General features: G+C 34.0%; 1 protein-coding gene across 1 annotated transcript in view; it reads right to left on the reverse strand.

The window, feature by feature from the left end:
• Positions 1-396: 396 nt before the first annotated feature.
• LOC132796828 (neuronal acetylcholine receptor subunit alpha-7) overlaps positions 397-22,377 on the reverse strand; it is a 72,955-nt gene continuing 50,974 nt past the window's right edge. The window contains exons 5-13 of the mRNA XM_060808185.1: positions 17,935-18,270; positions 17,621-17,696; positions 13,981-14,175; positions 12,665-12,751; positions 10,822-10,931; positions 5,800-5,951; positions 5,579-5,701; positions 5,313-5,451; positions 397-4,199 (exon numbers count right to left, since the gene is read on the reverse strand). Coding sequence (XP_060664168.1) covers positions 4,047-4,199; positions 5,313-5,451; positions 5,579-5,701; positions 5,800-5,951; positions 10,822-10,931; positions 12,665-12,751; positions 13,981-14,175; positions 17,621-17,696; positions 17,935-18,270 — 1,371 coding nt within the window. The 3' untranslated portion in view covers positions 397-4,046. The remainder of the gene's footprint in view (positions 4,200-5,312; positions 5,452-5,578; positions 5,702-5,799; positions 5,952-10,821; positions 10,932-12,664; positions 12,752-13,980; positions 14,176-17,620; positions 17,697-17,934; positions 18,271-22,377) is intronic.

The raw sequence follows: 22,377 nt of genomic DNA on the forward strand, positions 1-22,377 counted from the left end.
TGTGTCTGTATGTATGCATTTGTGTGTGTGTGTTTGAATGCATGATGAAAGAAACGTTTTCCAAACTGTTTTCTTTATACTCTAGAAATGTGTTTTTGTATTTATTAATGCTCCTTATACGTAGTATTAATCTCTTTAACTGTTTCGATCAGTTATCGATCACTTCGGGTGCAGTTATTTGGTTTTCAACTTTCCATAGAGCTGATCCACATTAGTTGCTATTACTTTAAATCTATTTGCTGCGTTTCTTGCTGACTTTTCTTTTAAAAATTGCTTATGAATAAGTTCAATCGGTATTTCAATTGATAAGATCTGAATGTAATCCCATTATCGAATGCTAAGCCTTACTTTGTTGCTGTACTAAGTATTTTCAATTTAACTGTTATCAGTTGTTGAATCCTTTGTTTTTTGTTTTTGCTTTTATTTTTTTTTTGTTTTGCAGATAAATGAGCGCAAAATAAAGAACAAAAAAATTGTATAAAAAATTAAAATTTATTATTTATTTATAAAAAATATTAAAATTAATTATTGTTATTATTTTTCAATGCTGGCAGCTTGTTTGCTATTTTCATTTCTATTATGTTTATTGTAATTTTCCCTTATCGTATTAGGATCGAAATATAGAATGACCAAAATTATATATGCATATATACAATTAGATTATCAAATATGGAAAGAAATTATACCAAAATAATCAAATATGTTTTCACCTTTCATTAGTTTTATTAATAACATTTTGTGAAGAGTTCAAATTTTGCAGTTGTTCGGTTTGTTTTTGTTCATTATCAAAAGCTAATCCTTAAACTTTATTAAACTGTCCCACAAATTTCGACATTCTTAAAAAACACTACGATTTCAAAATTGATTCAAAAATTAAAGTGTATTCGTATTGTAAAAGAAACCCAAAATGAAAAAGTAACTCAACAAAGTTTTGTATAGTCTCAAAATTGCACTTGCTTGTAAATTGTATAAAATTTGTACAATAAAAATGTTTATAAAGAGTCTCCAGTGGTAAATAAAATATATAATAAAAATCATTAAAAATCAATAGGGTTTGCGATACTTTCGATCCCATTGCTCGGTTTCTGTGCACTCACAATATACAAAGGGTTATCCTTATTTTGTATTGTGTTTTATCTTATTCATTCATTAATGCTTAATTTCATTTTGTAAAAATTATTGCTAATATGGTTTTTTCATGCTATTACCTTGGGCTCTTGGATAGAATCTTAATAACGAGATATCTATGTGTGTAATTTGTAATTGTAATTGTAAGCTTAGTTTAATTGTATGACATTTCTTATGGTTTGGTAATCGTATTATTATTTAATTCATATATTTGTATTTTTCTGTGTTTCTTTTCGTTTGTTGTTGCTGTTGCTGTTGTGGTATTTGTTTTGTTTTTATATTCAAAGAAAAATTCTGATTGTTTTCAATGCACAAGATTTACAATTAGAAGCAGAATTGCTGTAACTTAAAAATTATAAAAATAATGCTATTTTGTGAAAATAGTTTAGTTTAGTTTAGTTTTTGTTTAGAGGCATGTGTGAATCTCATGAGAACTGCAAGATCACGGTCAAGATTAGAATCATGAATGTTCTAAAAAAACTATCTTCATTGCAGTTGCTCAAATGACTCAGATGCGATCGTAATTTTTAAGATTTCTGTTTTGCTATGTGTGATTTTGGTTAATCAGACCTGAATTTCGAATTCGACTTTCGTATTGATTTCACAATATCGTGCAAAACATACTTGAATGGCATGTGTGTGATAATAAGAAATTAACTTGAAGTTTCGCCTAAAAGTATGAATTTCACATTTATGTGGAATTGACGATGAAAGGGAATTCGAAACAGACCCGCATGAACAGAAATTGTGTGCTTGGCTAGTTTGCGGACAATAAAATGCTCGTACTGTATGATGGTTATTGATCTATGGATTCCACGTGGAATAAAGATCATCTAATAATTGAGTATATTCGCGAGTAAGATTCATTTCCATATGAATCTTGATATTCGATTTTCATTTTGTTTTTTGTTTGTTTGTCTTTTTTTAGTGATCTTCTCTATACGTATAAAGCTCTCTCTTTTTAATAAGTGTTTTGTGTTTTATTATATGTAAGTATTTGCTCTCAATACTAAAGCAAAGCACACAATTTTCCATGCACCGGACATGTTTTGTGTTCAATATGATGTTCATTGTTATTGGTATATTTTTTTGTATATTTTTGGTATTTTGTGAGTATATTCATCCTTGGGATGTGTTGAATCATGTTGTATGCATTTTGGTGTTTGTATCAAGTTTCAGTATTCATTTTTTTTTAAAGATAATCAAAAATTATTTATAGATAGTTTGTTTAGTGAAATGAAAATTCAAATCAAATCTGAGAATTAAATTAAAAATAATGTGGAATACCGAAAGTTGTAAGTTACAGTTACAGATACATTTCGCTGTTCTCAATGCAATGAAGAAGCGAACTTTTGCTTAGATATCTGTTTGTTCGTATCTATGCAATGGATCGATCGATCATTGTTTGCATCACCAAAAAATCATGCAATTCATCAACACGCAGATATTATTGCTCGCAACCATTCAATTTTTCTCAATTTGTATTTTCGATTTCGGTTTCGATCATTCACAATCAGATGAAATTCAGTTATTTGCATTTCATTTGTTGTGCGCGCCTTGGGCTTGGTTTCTTTTACTATATCTGAGGTAAGGCCTACAGATTTGAGTGATTTCATTTTACATTCTTTTTTTTCCGATGTGTTGTACAGACAAGTTCTGAATGCCGATTCCAAATCAATTTTTAAGAATATTCCATACTTCTTAAAAGAAATATGCAAAGTAATCAAATCGATTTGAAAGCGCATTCTAGAACATTTCTGATTTCACTTTAGTTATTAATTTTTTTTGTGATATTTTATTAATTTTGAAATTCCAATTGGATTTTGCATTTCAATTTGATGGATGGGTTATTCTATTGGTTTTGTATATGCTTTAAGTTTTGGGGATAGGTATTTGTTTACGGATTTGTTTAGAGTTGAACTAAAAATAAAAAGAGCGGATTCAAGGAATATTACGTACAATTCATTGGATATGTAGATCGTCAATATTGGTTCTGTTTAGAAATGCAGATGGAACTTTTATCTTATGTGTTTAGTCCAATTCCTTTCAAGACTGTTTTGGAAGCAATGGATTCGATGATCTTATGACAAAATCTGGAAAACTACACATACTAAGTGACTTGAATAATGATCGAGAAGAGTATCAGAGGATTCAGTAATTCTAATAATCCTGCTAGAGAGCCAGAATAAAAAACGTTGGGTTTCGCCTAACACTTTGGATCCATTTAATTTCTACTATGTATTTCCCTTTATAAAGCTCAATATCAACCAAAACGAAATTGAGCGTATACAATGAAGTCTTCGAAATGTTTTTTTTTGTTTTTTGCTTTTTTTTTTGGTTTTATATACGAGTTATACTGCAATTTCTTAAAAGTTTACTAAAAAATTGTTGGAAATTGTTGTCTATTTCGAGAAAAATTGCTCTTAAATTGTAAAATATACAAATCTATAAAGAAAATATACCCGTTTCATTCTTTGTTTTTTTTTTTTGTTAATTTTGGAAGAAACTTAATTACTGACTTGGGAGTAACAGTTTGGAAAGTCATAGGTATCTAGGGGTCTCAAAAGGATTAAGTTGATTTTTTTTTAATAGTTTTAGAGTTTTTTTTTAATTAAAAAGGTGTAAACAACTTTATATTGTTTTTAAGTCTCTTTTTTTTTGTTTTAATTTTATATTAAAGACTTGTTTAAATGAATTTTCGTTTTATGTTTAAATTATTGTGTTTTATAGATTTTTTTTGGGTTTTTCTTTTTGGTATTATTTAGTCAATGGTTTTTATTTAAGTGTTTTTCTCTTTTTTTGTTGATTTTTGTTGTTGAACGTTTTTAAATTTACTTAAAAAGTTTCGTTATTAATTTAATAATTAACAAATTGATTTTATAATAAAACCAATAACAATAACCACCTCGCCCATATGGCTACGAGACAATAATATGTGGTGCTGATAGTAGTACAGCTATTGTGGCTAATATTGTGAACATTGTGAATATGATAAGGCACAGTCTGTCAACGACCATAGCTGCAAATTTCCAATCATTGGCAATGTCATTGTCCTCGTCATCTTTACGTAGCTATATTGTTGCAATTATATTATTTCATATTTGTATATTTATATAATTTATAGAGATATTGTTAAAGATTTGGAGAGAGAAAAGAAGCAAAAATAATTGGGGTATTGGTTTCAAGTGTCAACAAAACTTATCTAAATGCAATTAATTATTCTATGGTAAGTATGAGTTTTTATCTAATTTCTGTCACAGTAAAGTAATGTGCCAAAATTCATATGCATTAAAGACTAATATAAATAGATTCAGAGCGCTTACAAACTAGCATGCATTAAATTTTTTAAATACTTTTTTCATAAATAAAAAATGAATTAAATAATTGACTTGTACGTCCCAAAGCTGAGAAAAAGGTTTAAATATTTTTCTATTTTGCCATATGCAGACAGATATGATAAATGATATTGTGAAAAGTTTGTCAAATTCCAAGTTTTCGAATTTATAAATAAAATTTTTTTTTTATAGTAAATGTGGAAGTCTTTAAATCTTGAATCTTTTTTATTAAGGCGCTATTCCCAGATAAACGGAATAAATTACCTGCAAAATTTATACAAATTTTAGAGTGACCGTTTTTTATTAACATTTGTGTGCCTAATTTGACACGAAAATATGAAAAAAAAAACAAAATCATGGCCACAGCAATGAAAAATTCGTCTATTAAATAAATTAAATTATTTAAAGAAACTGATGAACTGATTTTTTTTCCTATTTCTATTGCGATAATATGCTAAGCAAATTTTATTGCAACTTGCTTGCAATATTTTTTTGATTTTACATTTCATAGGCAGTCCTGCGATTCCATAATTTGAATTTATGATATTTCTTTTCTTGGAAAAATGCCTCACATGCTTATCATATTTTTCCACGTGATCGCTTTAACCGAAATCAGTACGAAAATATTTTTTGCCTATTTTTTTAAAGCCGATTTTTATATAGTATGGAGTTGCAATTTCGCTCATCTGGGAATAGCGCTTAAGACTAAGTATGAAAATCCAATCGAAATTTAATAATCTTCTTTATTTCCTATCTTGGTTAAAATAATGCTTATGAGAATATAATTTATTCAAGCAGTACACTTAGAGAAAGAAAACTAGTTGGCAGAATGACAACGGAAGCACTTACCTGATCAGTAATAAAGCGAATTTCCTTTAAGATTAAACCTAATTCATATTCTGTTGATGATTTGATGCACGTGTGATGTGTGACCGCATCGGGCATTCGAGTGCTGCCAATTGGCCCAATGCTGCCATCGTCGCCTTGCCTGAGTTCGGGATAGAAACAGAAAGAGAGAAGAGTGTGAGTGGCATAAGTTTATTGGGCATAGCACTAAAGCGAGATTAGCCTGTGCATTGTGTGTGGTTTGTTGTTGTTGTTATTGTTGTTGTTACCCATAAACCGTGCGATAGAAAGCCGGATTGTGTGGCAGTGTTCCGCCGGGCGTCATGGGGCGACAATTGTGCCGAAAATCATCATCAATGTCGAGCACATTGGCCAGCAGCGACTTGGAGGACCTTCGATATTTCACGCAGTTAAAGGGGAAAAGAGATAAAGGGTAATTTAGCATATGAACAGATCATTGAGTTGCTTTCAATATCATTGCATAATATACCGCTCTTTCAGCTCAACATCGGACAGTATCTGATGCTTGCGCTCGGAAGATGTATCCGAGCATGGCGTTGTCGGGAATTCCAATATCAGCGGTCGTCCCGGTCGACTCATGCGCAATATCCATGGTAGCCAGCATAAAAATACGATGCGAATCTAACGTGTGGCAAGTGGCAAGTGGCAAGTGGCGTGTGGCATGTGGCAGGTGGAAATTGAAACGTTTAGTAGACGGAACTGCAGGCTGACTCGACTCCAAATGCGTGTATTACGAGTATGTGTTTTGCATATGCGAATTTCACCGTCTTACCGTCCGTCTGTCTGTCTGTCCATTTCGTGTATGCGTGTGTGTCTGTGTGTGTGTGGCATACTTACTGGGCTGCCAACGATTTATTGCTCTTTTGCATGAACAGTGAAGCATATACACACACACACACAGAGACACAGACACATATACACGCATGCCACAATTATGATTTATATTTGATTTTGATTACAACTAAAGCAACAATATGCCCCCATCGAGTGCTCTTGTTGGGGCACAAATTGTTGTTGTTGTCATCGTTTAGTGGCTGTCTCTCTGTCCGTCTGTCTGTCTGTCCGATGTGTCGATTAGTGTTGGGAAGTGTCGCTTTGGTGCTGGCAGTTTTGCCTGCTTGGTATGATATTCGCTGGTGCGTTACTATTACACTTAGCTATAATAATATTTATGTGCGCCTTTCGGTGTTGATCTGCTTTGCGCCATGGCAGCGGGTTGCTGTTTATTTATAGCTATGAAGCATGCAAAATTTATGATTTACAACATAACACGACACAGCAACAACGACAACGACAACGACATAGACAACAATATATGATATGTAGAAATACGAGAGCAACAATAAGAACACAGCACAACAATTTAGTATTATCGCTGAGAGATACAAATACACACACGTATGCAGATGTATGTTACGTACTCATTCACACATTCTTAGAACGCCTTTCGATTGTGCTTCGGCCATAAATAATCCAAACACTCGTACATATTCACCTCTTCTCAAACTTAGATTCATTCCTCTTCTCATAACGCAACAAGTTTTGCATTAAAGTTCTTCAATTTTATATTTGCTATAGAATGTAATAACAGACTTAATTGTCGTTTCGTCTTGACATTTCTAATAAAAGATACGTATGTATATAAGATAGGAATATAACACTTGACAAATAAAAAATCTGCAAATGTTGTTATTATCCACACTATTTTTAGTTAATTTACTTTAAGCATACGCAATGAATAATTTATACTAAAGTGGGCTTGGAAATAATTGACCTATGTTTTCTGTTTTTGAAATAAATTATAATTTTTGTGAATACTGAAATTTATTTCTATAAGCCTAATAAAGTTCGGTCACACCTTGTTTCTTTTTTTTTTAATTTTTTAGTTCATTAAGTTCTTCAACACGGCAAGTTTTAAAGTTCAACATGTTTTAGTTATTAAATTTTATACCCGCTACCCATAGGGTGGAAGGGTATTATAACTTTGTGGGTCCAGCAAATGTATGTCACAGACAGATATAGGCTACTCCGTCCCTATAAAGTATATACATATGTTATGTATATTCTTTTTCAGAGTCAATAGCCGAGACGACATAACAAAGATCGTCGATATAGCAAACATAGGTTCAGTATATTTAAGTAGTTTGTCGATTTAATAATTCGGTATATTTCAAAAATAATACCACTATTGGATCTGGTATACTTAAAGAATAATACCGTTTTGCTTTTATTCAAAACGAGTAGCGGGTATCCCACAGCGAGCACACTCGACTGTAGCTTTCTGACTTCTTTTTATTAGCCTACTCTCTTGAAAGCCTTTCAATAAATGTATAAAATACATTCGGATTATCTTCAACTTTTAGTACTCCTCCTTTTCATTACAAGAAAATTAAGTTGACATTTTGATATCTTTAAATTCTATTTGTTGAACTGTTTAAAAAACTCATTCAAAGTTTTTTTCTTACGACGGAAATCATTTTATGATGAATGAATCATTGATCAAAGTCTCGTAACTTATTTTCATATTAGATATCAAAACTCAGTTTGTTTTTTATATAACTGCAAAAAGCAGCTAAGGAACAAGGGCAAAAAACAGGGAACTAAGAACCAAAGAGAGTTTGTCATGCTAAGCTGCATTTCATTCAGGACAGTTTTTTGTCCCACCTCTCAGCTCCTCCCCTCTGCAGTTGGTTAAAACTCAGGCCACGTTGACATCTGCTGCAATGACTCCAGCCGCTTCAATGCTCCCCTCTTCCCCCTCGAAGTCCGCAGTGTGTTGGACTCCTTTGACGGTTGGCGGTTTTCGCTAACAAGCGATGGTAACATGGAAATGCGCTCGAGGACGTGGCATGCAAACCAAATGCAAAGTTTTGACTGCGATCGAATGGATGGAGCATGGAGCACGATGGAGCATGGAGCACTTTGGCATTGGCATACGAGTGGTATCCATATCGTCCCGTCTATGATATGCGACATGGCCACAGACCGCAGCTGTGCAAAAGGATACGCTTCTCCCTCCTCTTTCTCTCTCCCATTTTGCTCTAGTGTTTTCTATTTTTTCTATCCATTTCGTCCGTTTCGCTTTGTGCAAATTTTGTGCAAATTGATTTGTTGTTATCACAGAAGAGGAGGAGAAAAAGGGAGGAGCGCGCCAAACTGTTGTAGATGTCATGTGCCCTAAGCTGCCACATTTCTAATGCACCTGCCTGCGTTGCCAATTGGCTCAATTTTCATGCCCGTGTCACGACAACTTGCAACTGGGCCAACTGTCGCCTGGCTGCCACATTTTGAATGTGTATTTCTTTTTCTCTTCTATAGTGTGTGTATACTTGATTTGGGGGTTTCCTTCAATTGCTCTAAATTCAATTGCATGTCGAGGCGGTACAAGTGCCTGTCCACATTTCTTTGGGGCGAAATGCATGCCAAGAACTTTTCATGTGACTGACTTCTTAAAAGCCAATCGACTTCCACTGAGCTGCATTCGGTTTAGCGTCCCTTTTTTGGAGCCAACTTGTGAGCCAAACTTCTTCTACAGTTCCTCGAACTTTCCATTATGCTCTTCATGCAATTGCAATAATGTGAATAAATTGCTTTCCACTTGGCATCTTGGCCATATTCAATTCACTTCAAAACTGATGTGTATGATACTATCATATTCTTTTTTGATTTTGATATTCCATTTTCGATATGGATACAAGTACTTTGTCAATAAATTGCTTTTCAGCTATTCGTATAAAATATGCATATCAAAAACTAAAACATTGTTCTTTGCTTTCGATTATAGCGTCCTCACTTTGTCCCTTAAATTCTAAGTTCAGCACTCAAAGCATTCCATCAAAGTATCATACAAACCATTCACTTACTTTACATTTATTTGAATATTTAAATATATATACACACATTTATTTATTTACACATATTTAGAGTACAACATATCATTTGATAGAATGTTGAATATTAAATTAACTGGACTGCACATTTACGTTACGTCATAGAAAAACGAATAACTAATGGAAATTGTGCAACTGGTGACGATAACGGAAGCGTAAAGGGCTCCGAGTGATGGGTTGTTAGTAAGTTAGTAGTTAGATAGTAGGTTCTGTGGATTGGTATTTGCGGGGCAAAGGATGAGGAGGAGAAGGAGGCTGTGATGGAGAATTGTACAGAGTGACATAGCTTACATAAAGAAGAAAATTATGGGCCCAACATCAACATTACGATATTTTTCATTACATAAATTATTTTATAGTAGACACGTTCAGCACTCAGTCGTGGCAGACATGTTGGCTAGTTAATACACTTAGTTACAACATTCATTTCGAACTCTGTACATCCGTCCGTCACATTGGGTTTGGTATTTTGCAGTTTTCTACAATATTTGCGATGCTTTTCATTTGCTTTTGGGTCACACACACATCGGGGCTAAAACTGGCATTTCTTTTGTTTCTTATTTTCTTTTTTTTGGCTAAGTACACAGCTCTAAAAGAAACGCAAAAAACAAGAAATAAACTTGCTTGCAAAAGCGCCTCTAAGTAGGCTTTAAATAAACACACAATAACATAACGAAAATTCTCGAATAGCAAATGATTTGGAAATGAAAATGTTTTTAATACGACAACACAACAACAACGACAACAAACTGGGTGGAATAGCAATAATAATTGCACAATCATAATAACAACAACAAACATATATTTGTGGTGCAGCAACTAGCAAAATTTGCATTTATTTTTTGGTGATTTCACGGATTTCTTCGTTACAAAATGATAATTTATGGTAAATGCGAAAAGTGTTTTATACTGTATTTGAATATTTCAGCATTAATATTTTCACTAATCAATATTCAATAGAAAACTGTATCGTTTTCACTCATCCGGAAATACACCAAAAATGTAAGCTTATAGCAATATTTTTTTTTTTTGGGGCGGTAGCTACATTTAAAATTGTATTTGCTGATCAAGGTGTGGCATAATTTTGTACGAACACAAAACAAATATGGAGTACTTAATAAATGAGTAATACAACACAAGGGGTAACAGCGATAACTAAATAACGAGAATGTCAAGAAACAAGTAAACACAAAAACATTTCTCTAACTAAACACATAAATTATTTTGCGCATTTCTCAAAATTATATATATAGAGTATATATAGAGTACGATATGCGATATGCGATATGCAGTTGTCTCGGTTTGTTAGTGGCTCTAGAGAGATAAATCATATGAAAATATGCTAATGCTATGCGAGACTGTGGACAGCGGAGCAGCAGGCGAGCAAGTCCTGCTCCAGGACGACGATTTGTGTCCAGGAATGGAGATTGCTCCCGTTGCTACTGCGACTGCTGGAGGCTATGATAAGTGATGGTCGCATTTTGCAGTTGTTTGTTGTTTTTTTGTTGTTAGTTGATTTGGATACGAGTTGTAAGTTGGTATTTGATTTTGTTGGTTGGTTGTATTTTTTATTTTTGGTAAATGACCCGTTTGAAACTTACCCATTCGGACATTTCGTGCGTATCAGCATTTCGATGATGATAATTTAATATTAAAATCGTTGACACAACGGATGAAGCTACCATAAACATTATGCAATTGAAATATGTACCTGTTGGTTGGTTGGGCGTGTTGTCAATATATAAAATAGTATTTTGGTTTTTGTATTTTTTTTTTTTTTTGCATCGTTTATCGATGGGTGTGTTTGTGTGAGTTTTGAGAGTGTAATTCGGAGTGGTTATTGTGGTTGTTGTAGTGCAAATGGTTATTTATTTGTTTTGTGGTTTCGTATCGATTGAATTGTTTATCATTGTTTTAGTTGAATTTTCGATTTGGTTAGTTTTTTTTTTTTCGAGCATAGTTCAGGGTAGCATATTTCGTTCAGAATTCATTCAGTGTTTTATATTTGTTGGTTGATTATTGATAGTAGTTTGGCAAAAGGTTTACAATTTTTTAGAAAGAAAGAAAAAAGGCAGAGATATATACAATATTTGAGTTAGTATTTATAGTAAAATGCAAATTTTCTATCTTAATTTTTTACTATCTGTTTTTTTACGTTTTACTCGTTTTAACTTTATTGTTCATAGCAATTATGTTTATTGAATCGAAAAGAAATCATTTTAAAAACACACACACACATGTAACTTGTAAACTGATTTAATTGGAATAGTATTTGTAGTGATTATATAATTATAGTAGAATTAGACACCCATAAAAAGTATGCCAGTAACTGAATTAGATATATTACGTTTATCAAATAGAGTTAAGTAAGTATTTGATTTTTAAGATATTTTTATGTATATATTATAGAATTGGAATCGAAATAGTTAAATTTGGCCGAAAATTTAAATTTGAATTTAAAGAAATTTTGAAGCAATTTTAAAGCTCAATCAATTCAATTTGAATGTATTTTCCATAGGTTTTTTCTTCACCAATTAATGCAATTTTCTTCATTCGAATTCTTTTATTTTTAACTTTAAGATATGTAAATTATCGCGGTTTTAAATGTAGTAGTATTGTTTAAGATACAGTTTTAATGTTTAAATATTTATTTGATTAGAAGAAACCTATAGATTAAATACCATTCTATGAGTATATAAGAGAATACTTGATATTGATCTTAAGAGCCCAAAAGAAAAGATTATAGCGTGCAAGTAACTGGTTGTAAAATGTGTGTGCATTTATCAAACCAACTCGTGTGTTCAGTGTATCATATCTGGGATTATAAATATTATTCTTAGTATTGCATTGTTTTCTTTTTTTTTTAATTTCTAAATATTATTGTTATTATTAATTGCATCATTCATATGCCCTTTTAAGTATTATTTATATTTATATTTTTTTCTTTCTCTACAGATTTTTAGACTATTATTTTTTAGCATCAGCTGGCAGTTTCTTTAGTCGCTCTAAAGTCAAACCAAAGAGTCTGTTTTTAGAGCCAAAGAAACTGCTGTTGTATAATCAAAATGTTGCCGATGCATGTCCATTATGTTAATTGTGTGTCAAAGTTTTAATATTATAAAATCATCGGATTTTACTTGGAATTTATAAAATCATTTTTAGAAATGCATGAATATGAATATATATGAGTGGAACTGTAATTGCAACTTTAGATTTATGATGTTTGTATTAAATTTTTTTGTTTTTCTTTTTTTATTGAATATGGTTCTATAAACTGTGAACAGATAAACACACGAACTCAAAAGCAAAGTCGAACGAAGACACAGCGATTATATGAATATACGAATACGAGTACACAACAATAGGATAACGAGGATTACATATAATATAGTATAGTAGAGTAAACAATACCATCAGCAAATTTGGCAAACAAAATGATCTTACCTAGCAGAGGCACTGCATCTGATGTTGCCGGCATTGTCTCGGCGACCATATTGAGGAACACGGTCAGCGAGAGCAAGATCGTGACGCCTAAATATATATATAAAAAAGAAATATGTTGAATAGAGATTACAAAAATATATGTTTAAAAAGTGTACATTTATTTTCACACACAACAATATGGATAATATGACGTGAAGATTCCTCACATCAATAATTGTTTACTGAACTGAAATTTATCTCATGACTTGTCTTTTTCCCCACCCAGAAACGTCTATTATGTAGATGGGATATTTTGAACATAACTCAGATACTTTGTAGCAGCCATCGCAGCATTAAAAGTTCAATAGTTTGTTTACCAGCCAAGCAGCTCAGCTGTCTCGTGGCGTGGCGTCATCATCACCCATCATCAACGGCCCGACAATAACGACTAATGTGCGACGTCAGCCAGGCTCAAGGCACGAGGCACAAGACTGGATGCTCGATGCTCGTCAGGCTGCTCTCCGAGCACTCATCAACGGCATTGGCAACGACATGCTGAGGAGGGATTTTTGCCCCGACAGCGCCAACTTATTTTAAATTCTTAGCGAGGGGCTGTCATTATTATAAAGAGTACTTGGCAAATACTTTTCGAAGCACATCTTGAGCTGCTTATCAAGTATTTGTATTACGTACATGAGTGTAGATTCATATTGTAATTTATTGGAACTATTCAACACTCAGTTTTACTTTGCCATTTCAATAAATTTAGTTCTTGTTATAGACTGGGCAGCCTCATTGAAAATTTCCGTTAATTTAGAATTTTTCACCAGTTCTTAAGCGGCTGTGTGTAAGAGAGGGATGGCTAATGGAGCCGCATCATTGATAATGCGACAATAATTTTTTAAATGTGACCGTATTTCGGTTAATATTTTGGTATATTTATCGAAAAAGTGCGTTATCGATAGAAATCAGCTGATCATTCCACTTACACATATTGACACTTTAAACACATATTTCAAATTGCTTTGCAGTACTTAAAATAAAAACTCACGAAAAAGTGAAAAATTTTACCATTTTTTTATAGAAATATGATCGATTCGAGCGAGTTGTCTCGCTTTAAGTGTCGCATAATTAATTAATTTGATTAATTTCGATAGATTTACTTCTATTGCCTTTGATATTCTTATTTTTCCTTTCTGAGTTTGTTTACTTTTTCACCCCCAAACAGTTGTTCGCGCGATGCAACTTTAGTGTAAACTCTTGCATCATAGATTTGCATCGTTAAAGCAGATGCACTTGGTCTAATACCCTATTAGCGTCAATTCCTTTCAACTTACCAAGCGATAGTTTTTCACCCGAATCCGGCGGCAGCGTGAAGCCGAGCAGAGCCATCGATGCAATCAGCACACAGGGTATGATCAGATTAAAAAAATAGTACAGAGTGCGTCGTCGTATGATAATGGCAAATGTGATGTCAATATACGGTTCCGGGCAGCAGTTGTAGTAAATCTCATTGCGTTTTCCGGGCACACCTGCGAGTTGTGGTTGTGGTTAAAGATCGTTGAGATTAGTAAAATGTGTGAAATATTTTGTTTGCATTTCGGTTAACTTCTTCTTGTATCTGTGTCAGCGTTTACTTGGACCTTTTGTCTGAGCTTTAATGTCTATAGTATGTATAGTATATTGAGTATATTGAGCATGGCATACAGGCAATTACGAGTAAGTAGAGTAGTAAGTAGAGAGTAGAATAGAATAGAGTAAGTTGGTAAGAGAGTAAAGCGAGAGTAAAATGAAGCGTTCGCTACAATTATTTTAGAAGAGTGTTTGCAGCTCAAGATGGGTGGGTGGGTGTAGGGAATATATATATATATATATAGTAGATAGAATATGTATTTATAGAGTTGATAGAGCTTATAAGTAAGTGAAGTAGACACGACTATAATATACTTGTACTTGAGTATGAAAACCTTTTCTGTGCATGCTGTGGTTTTGTCTAAGTGTAGTCAAAAAGTTGAGCGTGTTTTTTGGGTGGGTGTAGTGTAAGGGGTTAGAGGGGGGCTGAAAGGGGATTGCAAGGGTAGCTACGACTATGCGTAACGGTATGTAGTTACAGTAAAAGTTTTATTTGCATACGAGCAACTAATTTGAAGTAAGCGCCGACTGAGTTTGCTCTAGACAAACATGTTTTCAAAACTTTCAGCACTTTACTCAAGTTGTGAAATACTAGCAAGTTAGTTAAAGTAATACAAATAGTTAAATGCAAGAGCAGAATTTTGATTTCAAAAGCGGGCGGTTACTTAATACTGAATCTTGCGGAATGCGGAAAGCGGAATGCGAACAAGTTAAGCTAACAATTCACTTCGACTGGGCAACCAAAGTGCCCAATTTCTTTTGCTTTCTATTCTAATCTCAATAATCTCACTGCTAAATAATTTCCCCAAATTATTCCCAGATTACTTAAGGGCTTATTCTGGTAGTTGGTAAGCATTTAAATACAACAAAAAAATGGCGGCTAACATTTTCGCTCGTTGGACTCTGAATGAAAACTAGTGAAACTCCAAATTATTTGCATAAACTAACCGCTAAAGGCAAATGCTGCAAATGCGCCCAGAGAAGCAAAAACATTAAGCAAGCCAACAAACTTAACAAAACTTCTAAAAAAAATGACGCAGCGAATAAAACAAAAGCCAAATGAAATCAAAAAAAAAAAAGAAAATAAAAATAAAATGCTGCAGAGGAATGCATGAAAGAAGAAAAAAGGGGAAATAAAGAAAAAAGGAGTAAAAATAAAATTTGTTGCACAAACTTTCTCAGCACTTTTGTATGTTGTGAACTTTTGTGGCCAGTGTTGAACAAAGAACATTTTTGCTGCTTTTTCTCAACTCTTTCTGTATGTGTGTGTGTGTGTTAGTGTTTGAGTGTATGCATCTGCTAATTTATAGTGCTGCTTAAATGTGTGTATGTATTTGGTGGGAATGTATTTGTATTTGTCTTTTAATTTCTTAATTGGTTTGGTGCGTGGTTGTAGCCAACTAAAGACCAAATCTCTTCTTTCAATGGTTAAGTGAATGCTGGACAAAAGTTTTGTTCTGTGTCTTTGTCTGTATCTGTAAATGTATCTGCATCTGTATCTGTGTGTGGTTGAGGGACTGCACAGTTAGCTGCTTTGGCATTTTATGCGGAAAAGTGCAATTTACAACTTTCTGCTTTCCCTCAGTTCTAATTTCACTTTGCTTCTCTTTTTTTTTGTAGAGTTCGACAACATTTCCTAAATTTTTCGTAAATCGCATGACCTTAGGAAGTAATCAAAAGTTACTAAAACCCATTTGAGGACTGAAAAAGTGATGCAACTGAAAATGAAAAGCAATCAAAATGGTCTGCAGTTCTAGCTAAATTTCTTTTATTTGCGCTAGTGTAATTAAAGTGAAAAATGAATAGTAGCTTCACAGTCTCATTCAAGAAGCTTCATAGTCTCATTCATCCTTTGATTATCCTTCTTAGCTTACTTAACGCTACACAAAATGCAATAGTTTTATTGTATTGTTTATGTACAATATTATATTTCTAAACAGCATTCATTAAAGTTCTTTTTTTTCGGAACTTGTTCATGCCATAAGAGCTTCGTAAAAATTGAGATATATATATAGAGAGAGAGAGATCAAGAGATTAGAAAACTTCTAAGGGAATGCATAAACGGGCCAGACCTTACCTCTTGGATAGGGGCGATTCTTATATGAGAGAGAGAGAGACAAGCAGTTGGGGCAGCATATCCTTGACTTTATTTAGCCAAAAATGATGCTGCACCACTGATCGTATTTCTTTTTAAATTGATCTGTGGTAAACGAAACGTTTACGCGGCTATTTCGGTCTTGAAAAGTTAAAGCGCCCAAGTAGTTTTATTTTTTATCGAATCGAATTGATTTTTATTTTTTAATATTTTCTTTTTTTGTTGGAGTGAGTGAATGGGAGAACACTGGATAAGCGTGTGGTATTTTGGTAGTTTGAGTGTACTTGAAGGAAAACAGTAGTAAAGTACAGAATATAGATAAGAAGAGTAGTTGGGAGTAACAAATGTACATATGTATATAACACAGGGTTCATTAGGTGCATTACTTCATTCCGTATTCATTTGCCTCGAAATTGCATTTGGGAAACGCGTCGATGATTAAGATGTGAGCAACAGTGATGGAGAGCGTTCAAAGCAGCCGATTGATTGACATTTAAATTGACCAACACTGGCGCAAAAAAGTATTCAATCAATTGTCGAGCGAAACGCACTTTTATCTTTTCGTATTTTGTTAACAGTATGAGTTTCGAACGGAACGAGTTCGGAACTTTAGCTCGCAACCTGAACCCTGCTTCAGTTTAGAGAGTTGAGTGAGAAATATTTATGCCATGTTCTTGGTGGGTGGTTTACGGTGAAGGGGGGATTGGACATGAGATGAGTACTTTGCACAAGTACTCGAAGTACTTGAAGGCTTTAAGGCCTTGGCTAAGCCATTGTGTGTGTGCTCTTCTGGAAACTTATAGAAACATCTCTGACATAAAGATGAAGACGAAGATGAGAAATAAGTTTTGTTTTTTTCTGCTCTGCTCTGCCCTGCTCTGCTTCGTTTTGTTTTGTTTTCATTTCTATCTTTTTTTTTCTTTTCATTTTCATTTTGTCATTTCTGCCCGGGAAAACGAGTTTCGCACAGACACGCAAACGCACACACACACTTAAAAAGTATATAGATGAAAGTATATAGAACACAATGAGAATGCCTCTAGTAGTTGTGGCAGTCATTTCTCAATTTTTCTAATGTGTATGTTTTCGTTTCATTTGTCTGAGAACGTGAGTTACTTATGTTAAAGTAAGCAAAGCGACTGCCTTAACAGCCAGATGGATAAGTCTTTAGCTTTAGGTTTAGCCTTAGCTTTAGCTTTAGCTGTTTCTGTTTCTGTATCTTGGTTTGGTTCTGGCATTGGCTTACTCACCCAGTAGTTCCCACTCGCCGTTGAGCACGTAACTGCTGATATCACCGCCAGTTTCATCTTGTAATTGCAAATCCAGCTTTAGTTACAATGGGGGGAGAGGGTAGAATAATATAAATATATATATCGCTCCGCCTCCTCCTCCTCCTCTTTTACTTCCTTCTTCTTCTTCAACTTCTTCTTCTCAATAAATCATAAAATTATAAACACAAAAAAAAGTACGCAAATATTTTATAGTTTAAGCATAACAACTACGAGCTGAGCAGTACTCCCTGAGGTTGCCTTGCTTTTTGCCTACTCGGTCGACTGAACCAAACCTGAAATCCATCATAGGTCCAACTGCCAAATTTCATCTCGCAGCGCTGATCATCGAACGGGAACCACGTGATGTCGATTTTGCAAGTCGATTTGAAGATACCCGGCGGCACGTAGAGACACGACCCATTGTTGCGGACCACAACATTTGTTTGATAGGTGCCATCGAATCCCTCGTCGGCGCTGTTGTACATGAGGACATCGGGCTTCCAGATGCGATGCGGGGGAATGCGCAGATCCTTGACACCGCCATAGTCCGACGTATTCCAGCGGAGATTCATATCGTTCCACTCCAGTTTTAGCCACACATTCGTGACAAGCAATTGATTTTTCTCATCCTGCGAATGAAAACGATTTTTCTATTAGTAATGTGAAAATAATCTTTATCGAGATTTTTAAATTACAACTTATTGTCATATAATTTAATTCTTTCGTTTGATTATCAATATTTAAGTATATTTAATTTATTCAGCTCACAATAATGCCAAATATGTACACATTTATGCAGTTAAGTCCGCGGGGCATTATGAACTCCACAGGATTTTTCATCATCCATCAAATTGCTGAATAATTGAAGAGCAGCAAGCGACACACACACACAGAATACAAATGAAACCATTTCAATTTACGCGAACTTTAATCAAGCGGGTTAAATTTTTAAATACGCCGTAACCAGACCCCAATAAAAGCCTCTCCCTAGGCACGTGGCCCAATGGCCAAATCCGCGCATTACAATGAAAACAACAACAACAGCAGCAACGGCAGCTCGCAAACAATTGTAAAAAATGCATAAAGTGCACACAGGGCGAATGTGTAATTTACAATTAAATGCCTGAAATATTCATAGGCGTACGGGCCAGAGAACTGCCAAAAACCAAATCTCTGGGCGCTTAACTACATAGTACTAGCAAAGAGAAGGAATGCATAGAGTGTGTGTGTATGAGTGTGCAGACTGCAGAGTACGCTGAAAGCTGAGCCTGGGCATTGTAGAAATATTTTGGCCAGAGCAATTTCCGGGTATGAACTGTGCGCAAGCTGCAAGTGCAATCACAAAATGCGCCAGCAACAAACAAATAACAAAAGTGGCAGCAAAATTGCGACAGAAATGCGGTAAAATGAAATGGAGCAATGGCCAGTGCCCAGCAAAAGAAAAAAAAACGTCCTGCAGCCCGGACCAACAGCAGCCTACCAACAGCTGGGTCACACAGCAATCGTCAATAAGTTTTGGCTTCTTTTTGGTTTTTTTTTGGTGAGGAAATCGAACTGCTGACAAATAAAAGCAAGCTGCGGCTAACAGAGTTGCCGTCAAATCAGGATGCTGCAAGAAGTGTACACAGAACACGTAATATTGTGGTCATAACATCACTTCGCCACACGCTCTCTCGCTCTCGGTCTCGCTCTCAGTCTCTCTTTCTATCTCACTCGGTAACTGCCATTACATTATTGCACTTGATTGTAGCTTCAATTTCAGCTCTCCGCTGTTGTCCGCTGTGTACGCTCTCAAATGCATTTTGTTGGCCTCCAACCGCAGCCCAAACAAATTGAACGCTGCAAAGTTCGCTATGCTATTCAGTTGTCCTTTTTCCTTTTTCCCCTGTGTAAGCGAAGCGTCAACCTAATCAAATTCGTTTTCAACAAATTAGAACGAAAATTGGTTTTTGTGCTCTAGCTTCGTTAAGAAGCAGAGGGAGGTGACGACCACCGCGCATAATGCGCTCTGATGGCTCAATCGTCCAGATTGTCCAAATTGCTTTCCACGCTTTTTTTTGTGGCGTTTCACGTTGCGTTTCATGGTATATTGCTCGGATTATTGCTTGCAGTGAGTGCGAGAATGTTTTTAAAATGAAGAATGGAATGTTTGTGTACTATACACTACTTATAGAATACATTTATCAGATCTCCATTACAGTAGAACAAACAAATTTAATTTAATAATATTGTTACAATATTGTTATTGCTAATTATTATCCCTCTTAAGGAAAGTCCAAGTAGTACGGTATTATTTTTGAAATATACCAAATTTATATAACACAAAAATAATTAAATATCCAACAAATACCATTGAGAACAAAATGTATCATTTTGTTAGCCAAATCAGCTAAGACCAAAATTTGAAATAAACTTGATCTGCTTCCAAAAATAACAAGGGCCGACGAAAATTATAGCCTCATCTCTTATTTTCTCTGAGATCTAGATGTTCACACGGACAGACGGACACGCTATTTAAGAATATATATATTCTATTCAATTCCCAAAAAAAGGTAATCCACGACCGAAAAAAAAAATCTTCACATTCATCGTATTTTTTTATATAATGTCATAAAGAAATATCCAAATTTTCATAATATCTCCGTTGTTTTTATAAAAAAATTTGCCTGCAAACTGAAAAAATGTAATTTTTTACTTTTAGCTCCTTTTGTATGCATTTTTATGTTTTATTATTTCACAAAGAAAACATATGATATGTTTGCTCTTTTTCTACCAAATCTCTTAATAGCAATCCAATAATAAGATAAAAAATGCAAAGTGAGCGAAAAAATGTTCAATTAACTGTTTATTTTTATTTTGCTTCTTATCTATGTTCAAATCGTACGTTCGCGACCGAAAACATCATTTTATTGTAATTGCTTCGTATTAAGTGCAAGCAGCTGAATGAAACTTCGTGTGTTAAGTTATTTTGGTATATATATTTGAAATATAAAAAATCGTTGGGGTTACTCAAACCAATCTTTTTTTATTGACTGTCAAAGTAGCGTACGTTCGCGACCTTACCTATAAGCATACATATGTCGATTTTTACTAGCGTCGCATGGATTTAAAAAAAAAATTTTTGTTTTTGTTTTTGAAAATTATGTCGTTTGCAGTTACTTATTACTTGTTAGTTATTACTTATTATTTATTACATATTTAAATCATAACAATCAACCAATGTGGTAAATATAAAAATTTAATAAATAAAACAACATGGAAAAATCGTACGTTCGCGACCGTACGTTCGCACCCGGAAATTAATTAAATTAAAAATAAATAAATGGAGATATTTTCTTAAGAGTAGACTTAATAGAAAGCTACATGATTCTACTTTGAAAGTAAAGTTATTTCTTTAAAATATTCCGTCTCAATTCGCAGAGTTTTGCATTTTACTGTATTAAGCCAAAGTCGACTTCTATTTTACGTACGTTCGCGACCGCATGTTTTTTGACAATATTATGAAAATTAAAAATCGATAAGCCCCATAATTTACACTAACCAAAGAGCTAAACAAATGCTATCGAAGAGTAAAAAAAAAGTTTCAGGAAACGTTTGCTTTCGATTTTATTTTTTTTAATTTATCTCGTACTAACGTACGTTCGCGACTTTGGGAAATGCCCATATGTAAATTTTAATAAAATAATAATTCTTCTTAAAAATGAATATACATTTTTTTAAATTTGTTTAAAAATTCAGAATTGTTAAAAACTTAAATATTAATTAAATTCAAAGCAATAAATTACTACTTTCCACCCCTTACATTGCCTTTTTCTTATCTAATTTTGCAAATTTCATAGAATTTAAGCACTATTAATATTGACATTCGAGATTTTTTCAAGACCAAACAGATTCAGAGAAACATGCAAAAGTTTTCATGATGATTTTCGCATTTACTATTCAAGGAAATGTAAGAGTCTGAAGGTACTTCTAAGCAACTTCCTTGATATTTATTATGTACTACTTCACCCGTTCTTTATCAACATTTATGTGCAAGTCGTATTTGTCTACACATGTTCATTTGCAGTTCTACTAAAACTTTGAACACAATTATACAGCAAAAAAAAGCAACTCAAATGACTGCATATGGAAGAAATAAAAAGAAAATGAATAAAGAGCAAACTGCTTCAAGTTTAATTAAAATAAAAATGTGGGAGGCGAGCCAAAAGTCAGACGAATAGCGAAATAGGAGCCACAGAAATTGTGGTGCTTATTTGTCGTCGCCTTCGGTGGCCTCTGCAGCTGTTGTTGTCGTTGTTGTTGTTGTTGCTGCTGTTGCATGCATGTAAAATAGCAGACAGGAGAGGGACAAAGGGATAGGCGCATGCTATGTATTTGCTGCTTCTATGGAATTCTGTTTTTTTTTGTCGGTTTTTTTTTGTAGAGCAACAGACGTAACATAAACGAGGCTTATTTCCATTCAAAAAGTGCGAGCTCGCCATTTCGCTCGCTCCCTTTTCCCCATCGCTTTTCGTCTTCATTGCTCTATCCCATTCCCACACTTCAATGTAGTGGTAAAAATGGCAGCGGCGGCAGTTGTTGAATTTTAAATGAGCAGAAAAAAGCAAACGGCAAAATTATTACAGCCAAGTTACAGGCGTTGCTTGGCGCTCGCTCACTGCCCAAAGACAAGTTTTTGGCTTGTGTATAATTTGCATATATTCCCACACTTATAAAACACAAGCACACACAGACAC

This window comes from Drosophila nasuta, chromosome 2L (genome assembly GCF_023558535.2).
Source record: "Drosophila nasuta strain 15112-1781.00 chromosome 2L, ASM2355853v1, whole genome shotgun sequence".
In the NCBI taxonomy this organism is placed as follows: domain Eukaryota; kingdom Metazoa; phylum Arthropoda; class Insecta; order Diptera; family Drosophilidae; genus Drosophila; species Drosophila nasuta.